This window comes from Thermobia domestica, chromosome 2 (genome assembly GCF_964235325.1).
Source record: "Thermobia domestica chromosome 2, izTheDome1.hap1.1, whole genome shotgun sequence".
Lineage (NCBI taxonomy): Eukaryota > Metazoa > Arthropoda > Insecta > Zygentoma > Lepismatidae > Thermobia > Thermobia domestica.
Window position 1 is genome coordinate 14731943 of NC_137455.1, and position 21085 is coordinate 14753027.

At 38.2% G+C, this 21085-nt stretch overlaps 1 protein-coding gene across 2 annotated transcripts in view; it reads right to left on the minus strand.

Moving 5' to 3' along the window:
- LOC145670447 (EARP-interacting protein homolog) overlaps window positions 1-17957 on the minus strand; it is a 36829-nt gene extending 18872 nt beyond the window's left edge. Inside the window, exons 1-2 of one of the 2 annotated variants that reach the window (XM_081739147.1) lie at window positions 17871-17957; window positions 971-1039 (exon numbers count right to left, since the gene is read on the minus strand). In XM_081739147.1, coding sequence (XP_081595273.1) covers window positions 971-1012 — 42 coding nt within the window. In that variant the 5' untranslated portion in view covers window positions 1013-1039; window positions 17871-17957. The other variant, XM_081739136.1, reaches the window with a different exon arrangement.
- Window positions 17958-21085: the final 3128 nt, after the last annotated feature.

The following is a 21085-nucleotide window of genomic DNA, read 5'->3' on the forward strand; positions in this document are numbered from 1 at the left end:
ACGCTCTTTTGGAAAAAGAAACATTTATAAACAGGACGAAATTATAGCTAAATAATTTATAGATTCATGAAGTTCAAGAGAACTGTCAAACCTCGAAGAAGAAGAAGGAACAAAATTTTTCCCATCACATTTGCTCTGAGCGCATAAGGGAGACAACATCTCAAAGTCATTTCAATTTTTGAAATAAACACAACATATTTCAACTACAATCTTTACACAGATATTTTATGTATACGTAAGTACAACAAAGTTTTTAAAAGAGGTGAAAGAACAGAAAAATATAAAGTAGCACCTTAGGAACATGAGTATAATAATTTTGACTAAATTGTATTCATTCAGGACATTATCCACTGACAAAGCACGTAAACACATCATGAAATCAGTTAATTTTTAAAAGGAAAGATTGCTAATCTTCTAAAATTACTACTTTTAATTTTTAAACTAGTTGTTATTGCTCAATTGAGTGCTTGAAAAGTTGTCTCTCATTCCTCATAGCAAAATATTGGCATTACAACATTCATACATTGGCATTGGCATTTCAACAAAATTTTTCTTCTTTTTAAAGTTGCTTCTATGAATTATCTTAGCATAGCCGGTAAGTTGCCTACCTCTCAAATGGGTAGCCCGGATTCGATCCATGATGCAAATAGAATTTTTGTTTTCTAGTTCTAATCTCATTCCAGTGTGGCTCTGATGCTCTTTCAAATGATATCTAGGGTAACATGGGGAACTGAAGTAAGTTGGAACGTGCTGCTGACCTATATCATCTTCACAACTACCGAAGTCAAAACAATGTAACGCCTTCATGACTTGTCCCAAAAGGAGGTCAAGATTTACTCTTTCAGTTTTATTTATTGTACCTTCCGATGTGATTATGTTCTAAATAATCATAAAAGTTACAATAATTAAGCAATTGCTGAGTTATTTAATATTAGTTTTAGCTCATTTATTATTATTATTATATTCTCACCTGAAATTCAAGTCCATATATAACTGGAGTGTCGTCTTCCATTCTTTATTCTTCTCCAATGCTTTAAAACTGAAAAAAGAAATCAGTATTTTAAGGAAACAATTTCAATAACGTTTATATGTTTATGCATAAACAGAAATTTTACTACCAGCTCTCATCCATTAAGGATTTGCGGAATGATATTACCGGTAACATTCCTATACTGTACAAAAATTATTTTTATACTTCATAGACGAAAAACACAACACTCAATTTACTTTAAAAGAGCCCACGAAGGGTTAATACACTTGACTATTACCATAATGTGTATCTGTTATGCCTTTGGTTCAAGGTTGAGAATGAAGAACCAACTTTAAGAATCTGCACCCATAATTCTAAAGGCTTACGTGGGCTAAATCGGAAGAAACAAAAAGTATTTTCTGTTGTAAGCACAAAACATACAATTGGGAATAATTTGTAATATTCTGTTTCCGGAAACTCTAGTCTACGTAAATTTTTAGAATTATGGGCGCAGATTCCAAAAGTTAGTTCTTCATCCCCGTACTTGAACCAAAGACATAGCAGGAAGATGCACATAGTAATGACAGCGAAGTCTACCAAACATTTAAATGAGTTCTTTTGAAGTAAAATTCAGAGTTGTGTTTCATATCAAGGAAGTATAAAGGTAAGGAATGTTACCGGTAATTGAAAATGAAATGAAATGAAATCTTTAAGTTTAACGTCCCACGGTTATGCCTTTTACGCTAAAGGAAACGAATGATTAATTAAACTGAATGACTGTAACACTGGTTTTTTTTTTTTTTTTTTTTTTTTTTTAAATCCTTCCCCACCAGGAATAAAACCCAAAACCACTGTACCAAAGGCACAAACGGTAGCCATTCGGTCGGGAAAAAGGGCCACGCTTGCATTGCACATGGTACTTCATATTGTAAGGTGATAGGTAATAAGCAGTTTGAGACCTCTGCCAAATATATCACCTTAAAGAAGACAATGACAAAAGTCAAAAGAAATGTTAGCGGACAGCCCGATGGCAGAACTTTTTTTGTCTTTCTGCGATGAGCTTTCGTAAATAAAAAAAATTCTGCAGGAATTCCAAAATAAAAAATCAAGATGATATTATCATGTTTGTATTATAGCGTTACATGAAACATGGTAAACAGTTTTCAGTGGTATCCCTAGTTCGAGTTACAACCTATGAAGTCACATTTTTTTTGAAAGAGTTTTGCTAAAAGAAGCAGATTTAAAATATTTATGATACGTTACAACGTATTTTGTATTAAGAGCAGTTTTAAGATTTCTTTTAAAATTCTGATGAAAGTACATTTAGGATCATGTATGTAAGCTGGTCTGTTGTTCCAATATCACCACTAAGTTCATGCTTTGCTGCTGGTCTTTTCTCCATCACATCTGTAACCACTGAACCCCAGCTTTCACATATGGCCTCAGACAATAGTATACTCAAACAAAAGATCATTAGCTTTACTGCAACAGAATATTTGTGTCGGAAATCTGTAACTGTAAAAAGAGTCTTCAATTAAAAAAAAAAAAAAAAAAAAATCTTGAGCTGCTTAACAAGTCGTGCATAGACTTAATGAAAAACTTGTATTCAAAAAAATAATCTGTCCTGATTTATATCTATCAAAAACTGAAATGGGAATATACTCATAAACTCAAAGAAGTTTGAAGAAAACGGAAAATCCTTCTGCTAGCTATTTTTTTTTTTTCCTCTCGCAATTTTTCTGCAAAGGAGCTGAAATTTTCTGCGATCACATCGCAGATCGCAGCATGTACTGCAATGGGGGCGGACAGCACAACGAATACATGGGAAGCTAATCTCAACTCTACGTGGAATAATAATAGGAAGTGAAACAAGAGCAAGTTACATGAAAAATCGAAGAAAGCACTTATAGTTTCTCACATCAGTGCAGTATCAAATTAATATTTTATATTTTCCTTAAATTTTACAAACATCTGAACACTTATTGTAAATCGTTACTCCCAATACTTGAATAGTTTCGATTTAATTAAATTCAAATAATATATATTTTTACAAAAAAAAAAAATAAAATAATAATAAAATGAATTTAATAATATGAATTGTTGTTTGTTTTCTTGTATGATGTTCCCTTTCCTTGAGATTACATGCTATGTTGAATGTATCACTGACTAGTGACACCGAACCTACTGGGCCCGTATGGGCTCGTCATCAGCAGTCACTGATACACTCACCATGCCAATCATCTACGGAAAATAGAACTCAAATTTGGCCCGAAATATAAAGCTTCCAAACTCTGTTCCATCTCAACCCGCAGCCCGATATCCAGGCCTGCAGTTCATCATTCACATCCCATCCGGAAATAGGTTGTGAACCACGACTACAGACACAGGACACCGACCCCCGAGCGGAGCTGGCACTGAGCACAAAGAAGATCTTGATGTTGTCTGTGAAAGTCCTATCTGAATTTTTAAAAAAAAAAAAATCTTTTGAAACAGAATTTTGTAATTTAAAAAAAAAAAATCCAAACTAAGATTTTGATAGCAATCGATAAAATGAGAAATTTCTACAGATTCGGTTGTTTTCAACTCGGTCACACTAAGGAAAGTCTCTTCCCTGAATTTCACAGCTATTTCATTTCCCCAGTAAACTTATTCTGCACATACTGCTCTTGTTTTTATCATGCTTCGCATGCATACCAAAACATCGACTACATATTTCTACTATTTCTCAAAATTACAAGCTAATTAGATTTCGTATTCAAAAGAAAGATGCATTCACGGCTAGTAAGTTTTATTTTCTTTCAAAATATTCATGAATGTAGCACAAAATATTCGTTAACAGGAAAATATTTACATTGAACTGACATACCCATCTGAATAAAATTTAATAAAACCGATTTCTATACTTTCGAAGCCAAAAACATTATTTACTTTTGTTTATATTCTCGAAATATTCATATCCTTTGATATTCATTGAATATTCTTGCCTTCTAGAGCATTTCCATGGTATTCGACACGCAAAACAAACATAAGAGTACAATAGAAAATACAAAACACTACCGAAAATAATAAATTCACTGCCTACAGATTGTGGTTAGCTTAATTTGCCTTTTGTTTACATATATTCCTTGGTGCTTACACTCTTCTGTGCATCGATTTCGTGGCCGGCGTAGAGGATTTACGCTCTTCGCGACCTCTTGTCAGCTCGGACCCACATGACAATCTAGCACAGGCAAGACATGCATATAATATATTCACACAACTTAAACCTAAAGCCCTAATCTAACTAAACTAACTTAACCTAAACAAGTATATATATATTAATAAAAAAAAAAAATCACACATACATTTCCCAAAGCACCATACTTAACTTGCATTTATATTTTGTTTTCGCTACCACATTTCTACCGAAGACGCAGTGGTTAGTTTTGCGTTAATGTCGTTCAGAATATTTATTCAATTTCTTAAAAAAAGAAGGAAAAATATTTACTAGTAATTATCAACATTGCATTTTATAACTTGATGGGTATCAGTTTCTAAAATAGTACGTAGGTTTAACCTATTGATGAACGTTTTCGATTATCGGTACGCAAGATGCATGTACCCTTGCACTAGACAAATAGCCGTGATACTGACACTTGTTTACATATTCAACATTCATAATCATTCTACGTCAAACCAAAGAAAACACGCCAAAATGAATAAAGGTTGAATTTTGAGCAGAATTACCGAAAATGAATAATTTCTAGATTTTTGGGGAATCTAAAACAACTTTCATCACTGGGGAAAATGTGTGTGTGGTACACACATTTTCTTGAGATTACGACAATCGCTCTGTGCTGAGATCCTAGCTTTCTTTCCCCCCCCCCATCGAATGAAAACACGATGTCACATTGCCTGAACCTACATGCGTGCGGCGTTGAGGGAAACTTTACGAATTTAGTGCTTCATATTACAAGTATTACACAAACACCAGAAAATATATTCACTCATGATAGTTTGCCAGAACAAGGAAAATTTTGAAGCCAAATACCTGAGTTTCACTTTCACTGTTCCTTACTTACTTGACATCCTCTTCTTACACCAAGATTAAACGGATATGTTAAAACAACAAAAAAAAAGTCCTGATAACTTCCACCCGAGGTTTCCTGGGAAACTCGTGATACGTGGTCTCAAAAATAATTTTTGGAAAACTCCTTCAGCACCTTTCCAGAAAAGCCGTCGAGCGTGGCTTGACTTCTTCTTCCTCGGGTCTGCACCACTACTCAATATTCTTTCTCTCTCTTCTACCGTCTCCTCTTTCTTCTCTTAGGTTCTCTGGTTGACCGAGAACGCAAAATTTGTTAAGGAGCTCATTCCATACCACCGGATAGCTACAGGCTAGTATCCGTCGTGTTATGCGAAATTACTTCACAATTGTCTTATTTCCGGATTAACAATTTGTTGAAACACCAAACGTCGTACAGTTATCTCTTCCAATATTCGCCAAAACGAAGAATTTGACACAATTTTCACGTGATTACAAATTATTCCACTTTTTCCACAGACGCTAAACACTGCACGTCTGACTCTTGAAATGGCTGACGCCGTAAGACAAAGAGTTACGAGAAGACGATCCCCAATTGGAAGATAATTATGACGTAATCATAGGATGATAGGCTTCTGAGTGAAGATCAAAGAGAACCGAAATCTCAGCCGCAGCTGTGATTGTGGATTAGCCAATCAGATAATTTTACTTCGAAACAAAGAGATGCACCAAGAAGAAATTATGGCTGACTTTATTAATTTGGAATTTTGAAGAAGATTTTACGAAATAAAATTTTTTACTTTCTTGTGAAGATTCCCTATGCCGAAATATGAATAGAAATGAACTGAAAACCATTGAAAACGTTGAAATATACACTTATTTGTCTAAAATAATAATATATTCATGGATAAATGCGTAAAATATATAAAATATAATTAATAATCATGTAATCTTCATCTAACATATATCGAAATGCTCTGTTTTACAAAATTTACGCAAAATTCTCAACCTACGGTTTGCTCTACTATAAAATAAAAGTTTCTATTAACATTCTAAATAAATTTTAAAATTTTCTACCAACATACAAGGTGTTCAAAAGCATCGGGCCATGTTACATTATGCTGAGCATAAGGTAACATCCTCCGGGAGCTTCGGAGAAAAAAAAAAAAATCTGAACTTATGAGTTCTTCTTAAGTTGCTTTTTTTTTTTTTTTTTTTGTTACTACTAAATTACTAGAGACTATACAAGATAAAACATCTTTTTTTTTTTTTTCTTTCAAATTCTAATTACAACTATACATTCTAATCTAGCTTAACCTAACCTTAATCTATAACTGGTTTTTTCTCTTTTTTTTTTTTTTTTTTTTTTTCATCCTTCTAATAATTCCTTTCTTTTCTCTTCTGAACAGCGAAACAGTTTCAGATTGTCAAAACTCTGAACTCCTATATTTTCTCCCTGCAGAGTCTGCAATCTCGCCGAATTTCGAGATAAAGATACCACTTGGTAAGGTCCGACGTATGTGTGCATAAATTTAGCAAACACCTTTTTGGGTATCGACGATATATGGTGAGTTTTCACCATCACCAAAGAACCTTCTGTAACGATGTCTTGCTGTTTCCGCAGCTTTTTCTCCTTCTTCGGTTCTGCTGCCGGAACAGAAACTACAAATTTCTTGTCTTCATTTACTTGCACCGTCTCTTTGGGCCAAATAAAGTTTTCTTTGAAGCTCTTGGATGCTGAATACGTTAAGAAACGCTCCGCTGGAGTACATCCGAGAGCATCACACCAAGAGTGATTACACAAATCTTGGGCTGCTTTTAGAAAATTACTCCATTTGGACTGGTTGTCACTGCAATACAGGCGGAGAATGCGATGAAGGTCACGATGCCTGCGTTCGATAATGCCATGTGAAGCCGGATGGTATGGCGTGGTAAGTATATGTTTTATCCGGTGTTTTTGACAAAACTCCTTCCAGAAGCGCGACAAGAACTGCGGACCTTGGTCACTCACCAAATACTTCGGGTATGGTAGCTGATAATAATATCTCTTTTCAAGGACCGCCACAATCTCTCTTGTGTGTGCCGTCCGAAGAGGGAAGAAACACACAAAACGACTGTAGACGTCCAGGATGGACAAGATATATTTATATCCTTGGCTCTTAGGAAGAGGCCCGACCAGGTCGAGGCATTGCTTCTCAAAGGAAGAAGACGCCTCAACATGACAGGGCTCCTTTCTAATCACCCTGTAGGAGTATTTGGTTCGTGCACAAAGAAGGCACTCTTGAATATACTTTGTAAAAGTCTCACGCATACCTCTCCAATGAAACATGGCCTTAGCGAACGACAAACATCGCTTCACTCCAAAATGGCCTTTGTTGTGAATTGCCGAAACAATATTTTTCACTGAGCTGGAAGGAATGACCAGCAACCAAACAGAATTTTGAGAATTTCTGACGTAAACTAAATTATTCTCCACACGTACCCTAGTATTGTTTTGACCACCCTTCCAAATGGTATGTAGTTTTCTACAATACGGGTCTTTCCGCTGTTCTCGCTTCAGTTCCGTGACATTCAAGAAGTCCGTGTCCTCCGCGGTCAAGAAATTTACAAAATGATCCTCTTCTGCCTGAGGAATCTCTGGAGGATAGCGACTCAACAGGTCTGCGATTTCATTGTCCGTGCCTTTTATGTGAATGAACTGAAGATCAAAACGTTGCAATTTAAGCAGAAGACGAGTTGTTCGTGCATCTAGGTTCTTTAAACTGAAAGCATACGTGACTGCAGCATTGTCACAGTGGACCGTAGTCCGTCGACCTAATATGAAGTACGAAAATTTTTCGCAGAGGAAAAGAACTGCAGCTAATTCCAACTGGAACACTGACAACGAGGCCTCATGCGGTTTTATTCGCCGACTCGCATACGCAATAACCTCCGGATCATCCTGTCCCGGGGGATATTGCGCCACATAGCCGGCCAACGACTCCGCAGATGCATCGCTGTACAAATGAAAATCAAGATTGAAGTCCGGTTGAGCAAGTGCGGGAGGACTACTTAAAAGTTCTCTCAACTGATCGAATTTTTCCAGTAACTCCGGAGAGTATTCAATCTTTCGGTCCTTTTTCAGAAGATCATAAAATGGAGCTGTTAACCCCGCAAAGTCAGGAAAATGTCGCTTTCGCCATCCCACGAGACCAAGAAATCTTCGTAAAGCTTTCTTAGTTCGCGGCAGAGGAAAGTGACGGATGGCCTCGTTACTTTTGGGATTAATTTTGACTGAAGATCCTGAAATTATGTGGCCAAGAAAAGGAATTTGTGATTGAAGGAAATTACACTTTTGAAAATTGAGCGAAAGATTTGCCGAACGAAGAGTTTCAAAGACCTTTTCCAAATGCTGAAAGTGTTCGTCAATAGATGATGAAAAACAAAGGACGTCATCGAGGTACACAATGAGAAAGTTTTTGAAAGGTTCTAAGCCGAAAAAAGTATGCATGATTGATTGGAAAACTGCTGGAGATGATTTCAAACCCATGGTTAGACGTGTCATTTGATACTGACGACCTTTGTAAATGAAGCTGACGTATTTGTAAGAGTCTGGATGGATCGGGACACTGTGATATGACTGCGTACAGTCCAATGAGGTGAAAATGGTTGCACCACTGACTCGTGCGATTAGATCAGAGATCGGTTCGACTTGAATCTTTGGTGCAATCACACGCTCATTGATACCACGCAAATCGACTACAGGCCTTAGCTCTCCAGACGCCTTACGCACAATATGTACCGGACATCTGTAAGGTGAAGGACCTTCTATGATGATTCCGAGTTTCAACCATTTGTCCAGCACTTGCTCGAATTCCTTCTGGAGGTGAACAGGTACAGGATACAACTTTCCTACCACGGGAACGTCGTCTGAAAGCTGTATTCTATACGGCTCAACCTTCACGACTCTGGGATTCTCTGTAAAAAGACAACGAAACCTGATTAACAAAGAAAATAAACGATTCCTAGAATCCGAATCTAAATCAGTTCTCTGCGAAACAAAATTTTGAATATCTTCTTTCGAGATAGCTGGTTGGTATAAAGAGTCTTCCTCTTTATCTGATGATACTTCCGCAACTGTGACTCGACAACAATGCTGCTTTTCCATGTTGATGGAGATGGTCTGACCAGAATCAGTCTCAAGAGAGACTTCTTTCGTCTTACAATTTAGAAGAACATTATAACGAATAAAAAAGGGGAAACCTAGAATACAATCTGTTTTCAATTTGTGAATCACATATACCGGAACCTCGAAAACGTAATCTTGAATTGTGAAATTTAGAATCTGAAAACCCTTGACTTGAAAAGATTCGTCTCCTGCGAAACCTCGTAATGAAATGTTGGATTTTGGACGAAGTTTAGCTGACGGATAAATCTCCTTGATCCTCCTCCAAACGTCTCCAGACAACAAATTCGTATCCGCTCCAGAATCCAGAACGCAAACTAGAGTTAAACTTCCAACTGAACAACTTAACGTGGGCGAAGGATAAGTTAAAAGAATACCTTTCTCCGCACTGGAGTCACACTCCTTCTCGTCGATCACGAAACGAATCGAGAACAGAGGCGTGCCCAATTTTGTTTCCCGATTTTCGGAATCTGCCAAAACATTGAATTTTGAATTTGGAAGGTTAGTATCAAAATCGAACGAGGTTGCTACCGAATTGGAATTTTGACTACTCGCTAACCGATCTTGTTCTTTCTGGGGAGTTGAGGAATCCACATCGCAGTCCACACTCTCCCCTAATGAGGGCTGCGGTATGCATTTCCCAAACTATTCCCGTTCGTTTCCGGTGGCTGAGCCATCGTAGGTACGAATGACGTGTATTGCGGAGGCCATCCAGTGGACATCGCCATGTTCACTCCTGGGGAAGAAGTGGACGTGGGAGCCGCCACTCCCCCTCCAGGAAGTAAATTCGGCGCGTATCCCGGATAGGCTTGCGCTCCTGCTGAGGTCATCGCGTTTGGCGCGCATGTCTGAGATGTACCCCGCGGATACCCATAGCTCATCGCTGCTGGATAGTAGCGTTGGTTGTACCCATACGGAGCATTCCGATTTCCATTACTCTCTCTTACCCAATTCGGTCTTCCTTGATTGGGCCATGGTCTTCGAGACTGGAAGTTCCTTCTTCGACCCCGGTTTCCGGAAAATCGGTCATCTCCTTTGCCATTGGAATTTCCTTCCTTCCTCTTGCTTTCGTCTTCCTCCGTCTGAGACGAAGTATCTTTGGTGGTTTGTTTCCCTAACTTTTCTGTCTTTTTGACGACTTTCGCCTGACGTACCTGAAAGCGTCTAAACTTCTTGTCCGTGACCGGTTCACTAGGCTCTGGATGTCCCTCTATTTCAGCTATTTTCACCATAAGGTGTTGAATGTTCTTTGGCTCAACAGCTCTCAACAACTTGGCGTCACCAGCTGGTAAGCAATCCAAGACTATCTCTATCAGTTCACTTTCATCCGGGTGTTGTGCTACAGCATAATATTCTGCCACTATTTTCCACGCAAAGTCCGTTAATCGGCTGTACTTCGCTCGATCGTATTTCATTCCCTGAATGAACTTCTTTTGCAACCTTTCCATTCTCGCCGAAAAATAGTGTTCTCGGAACAGACGCACAAAATCCGCGTAACTATTTATGTCTTGACATACAGTCTGGAACCATGTCTTGGCCCCAGCTGTTAAGCAACAAGGTACCAAGGTTAGACGTTCGTGTTCAGATGCCGAAATTACCTTGAAAGTTTGTTCCAAATTTTCTAGAAATGTTCTAGCCAAACCGTACTCACCAGAAAATGTAGGTAAGTGATTTAATTCAGAGAGTCTTAAATTTAGAGTTCGCTTACCAATGCCTTCCTCGCTTCTACTGGGGTTCACGGGAGAATTGTGGCCAACAACGGGGCTCTTTGCACCCAATTGATTTTGACCGAAAATGGAATAGTGTTGGTAATTTTGTCCAGAAATTAAGTTGTCTGGCATTGATACCACCGCGTGACCACATATTCCCTCCTGAACTCCAGCACACGAAGGAGTCATGTCTGCTACACTACTAGAGGACACCACATGGTTCAATCGACAACTAGGATTGGAAAATCCTGACACCTGAGGCGAAACCAACAATGGATTCGACCTCCTGGACAACGCCTGACTACCTATTGTCTCAACACCGGACATATGTGACTTGTTTAAATTCAACGTTCGTGAAGATAATTCAAAGGGAAGGACATTTGTGCCGTGAATGTTGGTCGGCTGACAGACAGAGACAGTCACCGTGGGAATAGTACGAGTCTCCCCGACTGAAGAGACCGGTACATCCACTTGGATGTCCGACTCGGTCCCGTCAGACTCGATTCCATCACCGACAACAAAGTCTCGCGCTCGCTTACGACCACACCGTTTATCTTTTCTTTGGTTTGTTTTTCCCTCTAACGTCTGAATCCTGGCTTCAAGTGCCTGACACGACCTTTGGGTACTGAGTTCGAGATGTGAGAACTCCTTTGTCAAGTCGTCACATCGTCGATTTTGCGCTTCAACCGATAACCGGAGACCTTCCTCAACGGCATCTACCCGCGCGTCTATTTTATTCTGATAATTCCCAACAGAGGTATATAAGTCGCGAACTTCCGACCTAACCGCCTCTACGTCTTCGTTCACATGGGCTACTTTTTCATTGATCGTTTGTAACAATTCAAATTTTACATTATCGAATTTCTCATTCATAACCTGGAATTTACTGTCAACCTGGTTGCTCATCGCCTGGAATTTATTGTCTACTTTTTCAAATTTTTCGTTTAGGGTTAATGTTAAAGTTTGACTGAAGCGTTCCATCATGGCCGCAAAGTCCGTTAGTTGCACATTTGAACCGGAAGCTACGTTTCCTCGACTTCCTTCCTCTTTATCAGAATTGTTCGGACTACCACGCGTTCCACGTTCGCCTTCATCACTATCAGTTTCCGAAGATTTCGGCAGTGGCAACACTGTCGCCTGTTTCGCCAGGCAGGGCTTACATAACCACGGCTCACTACTTTTGTCTAACTCCTGTACTTGTTCCTCGGATAAACCATAACATTGGGCATGTACCCATCTAAAACAGCTGTCACAATAAACACTAAACCCTGCAATTTCGTCTGAACAGCATATATATTCACTCGGATGCCGAGATTCGTTACTTGATCTGCTACCCACAGACATTTCCACTTTCATTGAAGATGGTTTCCCACAACATCACGCACATATAGATTCAGAAGTGACCATGTTTCATTCAATGTAGCGATTGTCGTAATTATCCCCATTACAAATACTCTGCTGTGATTGTTTGCTTTCCTTAGCGCTCGCGTAGGATTGAAACAACAGAAATCCTGGATAAGGGTCGCCATTTTTACAAAAAAAAAAAATAAAATAATAATAAAATGAATTTAATAATATGAATTGTTGTTTGTTTTCTTGTATGATGTTCCCTTTCCTTGAGATTACATGCTATGTTGAATGTATCACTGACTAGTGACACCGAACCTACTGGGCCCGTATGGGCTCGTCATCAGCAGTCACTGATACACTCACCATGCCAATCATCTACGGAAAATAGAACTCAAATTTGGCCCGAAATATAAAGCTTCCAAACTCTGTTCCATCTCAACCCGCAGCCCGATATCCAGGCCTGCAGTTCATCATTCACATCCCATCCGGAAATAGGTTGTGAACCACGACTACAGACACAGGACACCGACCCCCGAGCGGAGCTGGCACTGAGCACAAAGAAGATCTTGATGTTGTCTGTGAAAGTCCTATCTGAATTTTTTAAAAAAAAAAAAATCTTTTGAAACAGAATTTTGTAATTTAAAAAAAAAAAATCCAAACTAAGATTTTGATAGCAATCGATAAAATGAGAAATTTCTACAGATTCGGTTGTTTTCAACTCGGTCACACTAAGGAAAGTCTCTTCCCTGAATTTCACAGCTATTTCATTTCCCCAGTAAACTTATTCTGCACATACTGCTCTTGTTTTTATCATGCTTCGCATGCATACCAAAACATCGACTACATATTTCTACTATTTCTCAAAATTACAAGCTAATTAGATTTCGTATTCAAAAGAAAGATGCATTCACGGCTAGTAAGTTTTATTTTCTTTCAAAATATTCATGAATGTAGCACAAAATATTCGTTAACAGGAAAATATTTACATTGAACTGACATACCCATCTGAATAAAATTTAATAAAACCGATTTCTATACTTTCGAAGCCAAAAACATTATTTACTTTTGTTTATATTCTCGAAATATTCATATCCTTTGATATTCATTGAATATTCTTGCCTTCTAGAGCATTTCCATGGTATTCGACACGCAAAACAAACATAAGAGTACAATAGAAAATACAAAACACTACCGAAAATAATAAATTCACTGCCTACAGATTGTGGTTAGCTTAATTTGCCTTTTGTTTACATATATTCCTTGGTGCTTACACTCTTCTGTGCATCGATTTCGTGGCCGGCGTAGAGGATTTACGCTCTTCGCGACCTCTTGTCAGCTCGGACCCACATGACAATCTAGCACAGGCAAGACATGCATATAATATATTCACACAACTTAAACCTAAAGCCCTAATCTAACTAAACTAACTTAACCTAAACAAGTATATATATATTAATAAAAAAAAAAAATCACACATACATTTCCCAAAGCACCATACTTAACTTGCATTTATATTTTGTTTTCGCTACCACATTTCTACCGAAGACGCAGTGGTTAGTTTTGCGTTAATGTCGTTCAGAATATTTATTCAATTTCTTAAAAAAAGAAGGAAAAATATTTACTAGTAATTATCAACATTGCATTTTATAACTTGATGGGTATCAGTTTCTAAAATAGTACGTAGGTTTAACCTATTGATGAACGTTTTCGATTATCGGTACGCAAGATGCATGTACCCTTGCACTAGACAAATAGCCGTGATACTGACACTTGTTTACATATTCAACATTCATAATCATTCTACGTCAAACCAAAGAAAACACGCCAAAATGAATAAAGGTTGAATTTTGAGCAGAATTACCGAAAATGAATAATTTCTAGATTTTTGGGGAATCTAAAACAACTTTCATCACTGGGGAAAATGTGTGTGTGGTACACACATTTTCTTGAGATTACGACAATCGCTCTGTGCTGAGATCCTAGCTTTCTTTCCCCCCCCCCATCGAATGAAAACACGATGTCACATTGCCTGAACCTACATGCGTGCGGCGTTGAGGGAAACTTTACGAATTTAGTGCTTCATATTACAAGTATTACACAAACACCAGAAAATATATTCACTCATGATAGTTTGCCAGAACAAGGAAAATTTTGAAGCCAAATACCTGAGTTTCACTTTCACTGTTCCTTACTTACTTGACATCCTCTTCTTACACCAAGATTAAACGGATATGTTAAAACAACAAAAAAAAAGTCCTGATAACTTCCACCCGAGGTTTCCTGGGAAACTCGTGATACGTGGTCTCAAAAATAATTTTTGGAAAACTCCTTCAGCACCTTTCCAGAAAAGCCGTCGAGCGTGGCTTGACTTCTTCTTCCTCGGGTCTGCACCACTACTCAATATTCTTTCTCTCTCTTCTACCGTCTCCTCTTTCTTCTCTTAGGTTCTCTGGTTGACCGAGAACGCAAAATTTGTTAAGGAGCTCATTCCATACCACCGGATAGCTACAGGCTAGTATCCGTCGTGTTATGCGAAATTACTTCACAATTGTCTTATTTCCGGATTAACAATTTGTTGAAACACCAAACGTCGTACAGTTATCTCTTCCAATATTCGCCAAAACGAAGAATTTGACACAATTTTCACGTGATTACAAATTATTCCACTTTTTCCACAGACGCTAAACACTGCACGTCTGACTCTTGAAATGGCTGACGCCGTAAGACAAAGAGTTACGAGAAGACGATCCCCAATTGGAAGATAATTATGACGTAATCATAGGATGATAGGCTTCTGAGTGAAGATCAAAGAGAACCGAAATCTCAGCCGCAGCTGTGATTGTGGATTAGCCAATCAGATAATTTTACTTCGAAACAAAGAGATGCACCAAGAAGAAATTATGGCTGACTTTATTAATTTGGAATTTTGAAGAAGATTTTACGAAATAAAATTTTTTACTTTCTTGTGAAGATTCCCTATGCCGAAATATGAATAGAAATGAACTGAAAACCATTGAAAACGTTGAAATATACACTTATTTGTCTAAAATAATAATATATTCATGGATAAATGCGTAAAATATATAAAATATAATTAATAATCATGTAATCTTCATCTAACATATATCGAAATGCTCTGTTTTACAAAATTTACGCAAAATTCTCAACCTACGGTTTGCTCTACTATAAAATAAAAGTTTCTATTAACATTCTAAATAAATTTTAAAATTTTCTACCAACATACAAGGTGTTCAAAAGCATCGGGCCATGTTACATTATGCTGAGCATAAGGTAACAATATAAAGAGTGGGAACTGGTCCGATAATCGAAACTAGGTCTGACTAACCTTGCCGGTGCACCAATTACCACGTTCTCCAGCCCATTACTATACCAGCCACACATTTTCACTAGAAGTTATTCAGCCATTGAAACCAAACTCAATACTATCAATACACCCAATATGGTACCAGAATTTTATTAAGGTGGTCAAGTTTAAGGTTAAAACCTGGAACCCCCTTTACGTACCCCACTGCATCCAATCCTCCACAGGGTATCGGAACGATTGTGTTAAAATTCGAACTTTACTATTATCATCTCTAATTACAACTTTCCTTTTTACCAACAAGGAAACTTACGGAAGTGTCACTCACCGATTTGAATGAAACTTTGCATACTTGTAGAACATCGAAAAATAATCGACATCTATTTTTTTGTTTCGGCAATGCCGTGGCTTTAAGGGTAGAAACCACCCTTTAAGCATTAGGGGTGGTCTCCAAGCTTAGACAGAAAACAATCATTTAATGTAGAAGAAAACACACTGCTAGGAGAGGTAATTCAGAATCTGACGTCAAAATTACAAAATTCAAAATGTGGATCCCATTTGGTGATTACAATTACTAAAAGTCTTCTGGTTCAATTACTAAAAGTGACACTTCCGTAAGTCGCCTTGTAAGTATGCTTGTATAAACGGGATTGTTCCCTGAATCATCAGACATTGAGGGGAGGGATTCTTTGATCAAGAAATCCAGTCTTAGCTAAAGGGAGGAGTTACATTACTGTGTGAAGATTCACTTTAGAAACATTAACTTATTCTGGGTATAAACTTATTCAGAGGTATGTCATTAAAACGACTGTGCGAAAAACACGAACCAACATGTGCTTGGTGCTCACAGAAAAGAACGAATACCATCAGACAGTCAGGGCAACAGCACAACGCCGGATTTCGGACGTGTATCCGTAGGAGGCAGGCGCATGAGGAACGGTAGGCACGTGCATAAATAACTACAAAGGAGGTATTTTACTTACACATTGCTCTTCTAAAATAGGGTGTCACTTCCGTGAATTTTGCAAATATACGGTATGCGAACCTCAAATAGGACAACAACAGCCCTCGAGTGCGAACTAATTATTCTACACGTACAGTGCACTTTCCAAATTTTCCAGCTTTTCTTGATCTGCGATCTTTGTACGGTATTCAAATCTGATATCCCAAAATAACAATGAACAATAATAAAAGTTGCACAAGTCCCTTCCTTCGCCTCTTGCAGCACCTGCCTCACATGTTTCTGTTGACAAGCCACCGTGCTATGTTTCGCGCTCACTCGCCTAGCCCTGTCTCGAATAGGTTAGATAGCATTCTTGGTTTTTAGTAGCCACCTAGCAAAGATTGGTTTGTTTCTTTTCATGCAATACTTCCGGACGCCGTTTTTAAACGGAAATAGTAATTTTCTAGGTAACTCTTTACTTTGGACAAGGCAATGACATCCTATCACTGTTAATATTGTTCCTGATTCACATAGTATTGCCGAGCGAGCGTTAACGAAGGCGGGTCAAAGCTCCGCACAACACGTTTTTTTCTCTTTCGTTCTTGGGAATTGTAAATTTAACTGCGAGAACTGGTTCAAATGAATCGGTTATTACCACTACCTTACCTAAAGTAAAGACTTGCCACGTAATGCAATCTAACTAGATGTACATTGTTGCACTCACCCGAAACCAGGCACAAAGGTTTGCGGGAGGCAAGTCATTAAATTCTTACAAATAGCTAAATTGTGTTTTTTGTATTAATAATAGAATTTTGTGTTAAGGTCTGGAGGGCCACGAAAAGTTTAGGGGTGCTAGGCACCCTTCTGGTTGCGGGCGTTTTTTTTTTTTTTTTTTCGATGTTCGTGCAGTCCGGCGATACAGGACTTGTAATGATTTTACACTAGTAGGTCTACATTTGTGAACCTAAAATACATCAGTATTACTTAGTATTTTATTATGCTACTTGCAGAAATATTTCTTATAAACATGTCTTGCCATGCAGGGCATTGAATTTTACCTGTAAATATTTAAAATGTCGTGTGCCTAAATTTCACCAGCACCCACTACCATATATTTACATTTAAACTATACTTCTTTCATCGTTGTTCCAGTGTCTGTCTCATTCATCTATATGAGGTAACAAGAAGTGTCTGTCATTCAAGATTCTTTTTCTTCTTCTTCAAAGTTTATTGACCATGTTTTGAAATACCGCTGGGCGGTTATGAAGTGTTTAAATGTATAAAATTACTAAAAGCGTTTTACATAGTAAACTATTAAAAGTATAGCGTGGAAAAATATAGGATGATAGTTATTACAACTTCCAACCGTGACACCAAAATATTATACCTTCTTCTTTTAATTAAAATTCAAAGGACTTTCAATTCAGCTTTCTGCTCTAATTTTGTCTTGTCTAGTCGTAGACCACTACCGGTCAAATAGGTAGGTGCACTAACTCGCTATTCCTGTGTGCTACGAATGCAAAATGTTCAAATGTTCACCTTACACGGAGGATTTATGATTCAGGAACAAAATTGAAAAAAATACAGAACACAATCGGGAAAAAGGTCAAAATAGGAAAAGAAGTTCAGACAGTGAAATAGGGCCGAAAGCCAAATTGAACAGGGCAAAAAGTGAGGAAAGTGGGAAGTGTAAAATGAAAAAAGAACAAAGAATAGAAAAAAGAAGGAGATGTATGTACATGTAAGTGTAAAAGAAAGTGTAAGTGTAGCGTAGGTGTATAGGAGATCCCACTCAACTCTCTTCCTCACAGAGCATCACCACACACGAGGCACTCGCCGTAACGGACACTGTCGAACCACCCTCATTTTTAACAGGGTACTTTGCGTTCGGTGACAATCTGTCCATACCACAAACTCGCGAAGCCATACTAATCCTATGATTGGTGATTTTCTTACCTGTGACATTTCTTACCTAGGTTATTCCGGGCAATTTCTTTCACTCCTATTAGTACATCCATACATACAGCATGTAACTATAGTATAATATAAATCTGAAGCAGGAATTTAAATAAAAATAAACGACAGACACAACACGTGTTTGATCGGGATGTTTTGAACCAAAACATATATGGCGGAAACGAGAGTAGCCAATCAGACCTGCCAATGCTAGGTTTTTGTCTTTATTCAGTTAATAAGATGATGATACATATGGGCAGATGAAGATTTTATCATATCCTTGGATATCGCGGGGTATCGTTCAAGAGCAAAAGTGAAATACTGCAAATGTAATTATCCTTGCTGGTATGCAATTTTTCACGCGCTACCCTAGCCAACTGTTTTAAGTTGCTTACAAGGAAGCAGGTGAGATTAGATTTGCATCAAAGTTACACCACCAGAGTGTTACGTATTATCATGAGGGTCAAGATGGAACAAAACGAACCCTGCGGGCTTCTAACTCCCTTGGCTCGCTGGCGCTCGCTCACTGATTTTCGTAACGTAAATAAATCACTTTTTAAAAATCAATAAAGTTGCATGTGCGAAGTTGTTAGTAATTGTTTAGAGATTGCGGGGGGGGGGGGCAGAATTAGTGAAAAGCAAGATTATTTACAGAAGTGAGAGAGAGTATGAGAAAATATCGTACACAATATTTAAAAGCAATAGGGGACCTGAATAAACTGTAAATGTAAGTGGTAGTGGTTTACGAGAAAAAAGAAAGTGAACTCTTTGTAACGAAGGCAGAAAACAACTTGTCCTGCGGGATTCTAATCCGCCTTCATTCGCGAACGCTCTCTCGGTAACACTGAATTAAATTGGTATCCTAATTTAACGTATGAATAATAAAACGACCGAATCGGAATAGATTGTCGCAAGAAAGTGGATGAAAAAACTGGCTCCCCATTGCTAAACAATAGCCAAGTCTTGCCCCTTCCTGCTGCATCTTGCTTCTCGTGGCGAGAAACGGATAACTCCAAGCAATCAGAACGATGTATTTAGTTCCTATGGCTAAAGTCGAGCGTAATTAAAATATCTGCAGTTGGTATACTGTTTCAAGATGGGCAAAAGTCCTTCCAAGGCCAACTAGAAAGAGTAGAAAGTCTTTCTCGGCAGCATCGAGTCCTTCCTCATGACGTCACTGACAGGGAGCCAATCAGAACGGTAAACACGAACTGGGGCTCTTTGTTATTTTATACACCTTGATTATGATTATTAAATGGACATGAGGTGATTGAACTTCTTTAAAGTGAATCACGTTAGTGTCACTGATCGATTCACACGTTCTCAGGGTGATATGTGTCGCAGTTCCCACACACAGCTCACAAAAACCATTCGTCGCTAGCTTGATAGAATACCTTTGTCCTACACATACGCTATCCTCGTCTAGCAAAACGAGTTTTTATAAGGTGGATGTCACAACCTGTTCGTATCCATTCATTATTTCGCATTGTCGCGGTGGTGTAAAACTCATTTCTAAATGCGCTCTTTTTCCTATAGCTCTTTTGAAAGTCATAAACCATACATTTTTGTCTGTGTTAATTCTTTTATACGCTGATGTGGATGGGAGTACAAAGCGCGAGATATAGCATGAGCTATGAGAAGAGCGAGGTAAGAAGAACGCTGTCCGCTGCGATGATGACAGCGGAGAAAGAAGGAAGACTTTTTGGTACTGGTTCTAACCCATGCCGATACTAACCTCGAACGTAAGTAAAAATAATGGATAATAACTACTTAACGTAACATATATATTATGATGGGCTTACCTGTAGCTTCAAGTATTTATAAAGGGTCAATACCGCCCATATAATCTATCTCATCATCTTCGCCTTCCATCTCGTCATCACTTGTGTCCTCTGCCAAGTTTATCGTAATGTTTTCAGTAAGAACGTCTAACTGAGTTCCATTTGCAAATATGCACTAGTTCACACCTTCGTACTTGATCACACCTTGCTTTCCACTCTTCCTCTGTTATCATTGTAAGCTTCTCTTCGGCGAGTTTCATCGCATCGTTAATGGAAAAAGTAGTGTTTCTTGCTGCTACATATTCTTTGACTGCAGCCCAAATCAACTCTATCGGGTTTAGATCCGTATCATATGGGGGGAAACGAAGAACTGAATGTCCATATTCAGCAAGGAGCGAATCTACTTTAAATGTCCTAAAACGAGCTTTATTGGCTTTGATTAAAGTATAAAGTTCTGGTTTGTACAAATCTTCTCTAAAAGGAATATTGTGTCTTGCAAGCCAATCGATCATTACAATTTTACGAAGTGAGGATGTCGGTTAAGAATCTAAATAGACATTGTGATATCTTGCATTGTCTATCATAAGAACTTAATTACTTGGAAAGTTAGGAATTAGCCGCGACTTCAACCACTTTTCATAGTTTTCGTAATTCATTTAGTGATAATCGCCAGATTTGAACATGACTAATGTTCCTGGAATAAAATCGGTTTCTCCGCCAGCATGCATAATTATTACGTGTTATCATTTAGAAATTGGTGTAAGTGAACCTGAATTATTCTTATCGCTCCACGCGTATTGTTTTGTGTGCGATGAATGCAAGTATGTCTCATCCATGTAAATTAAAGGGCGGTTCTGCCTTTTGT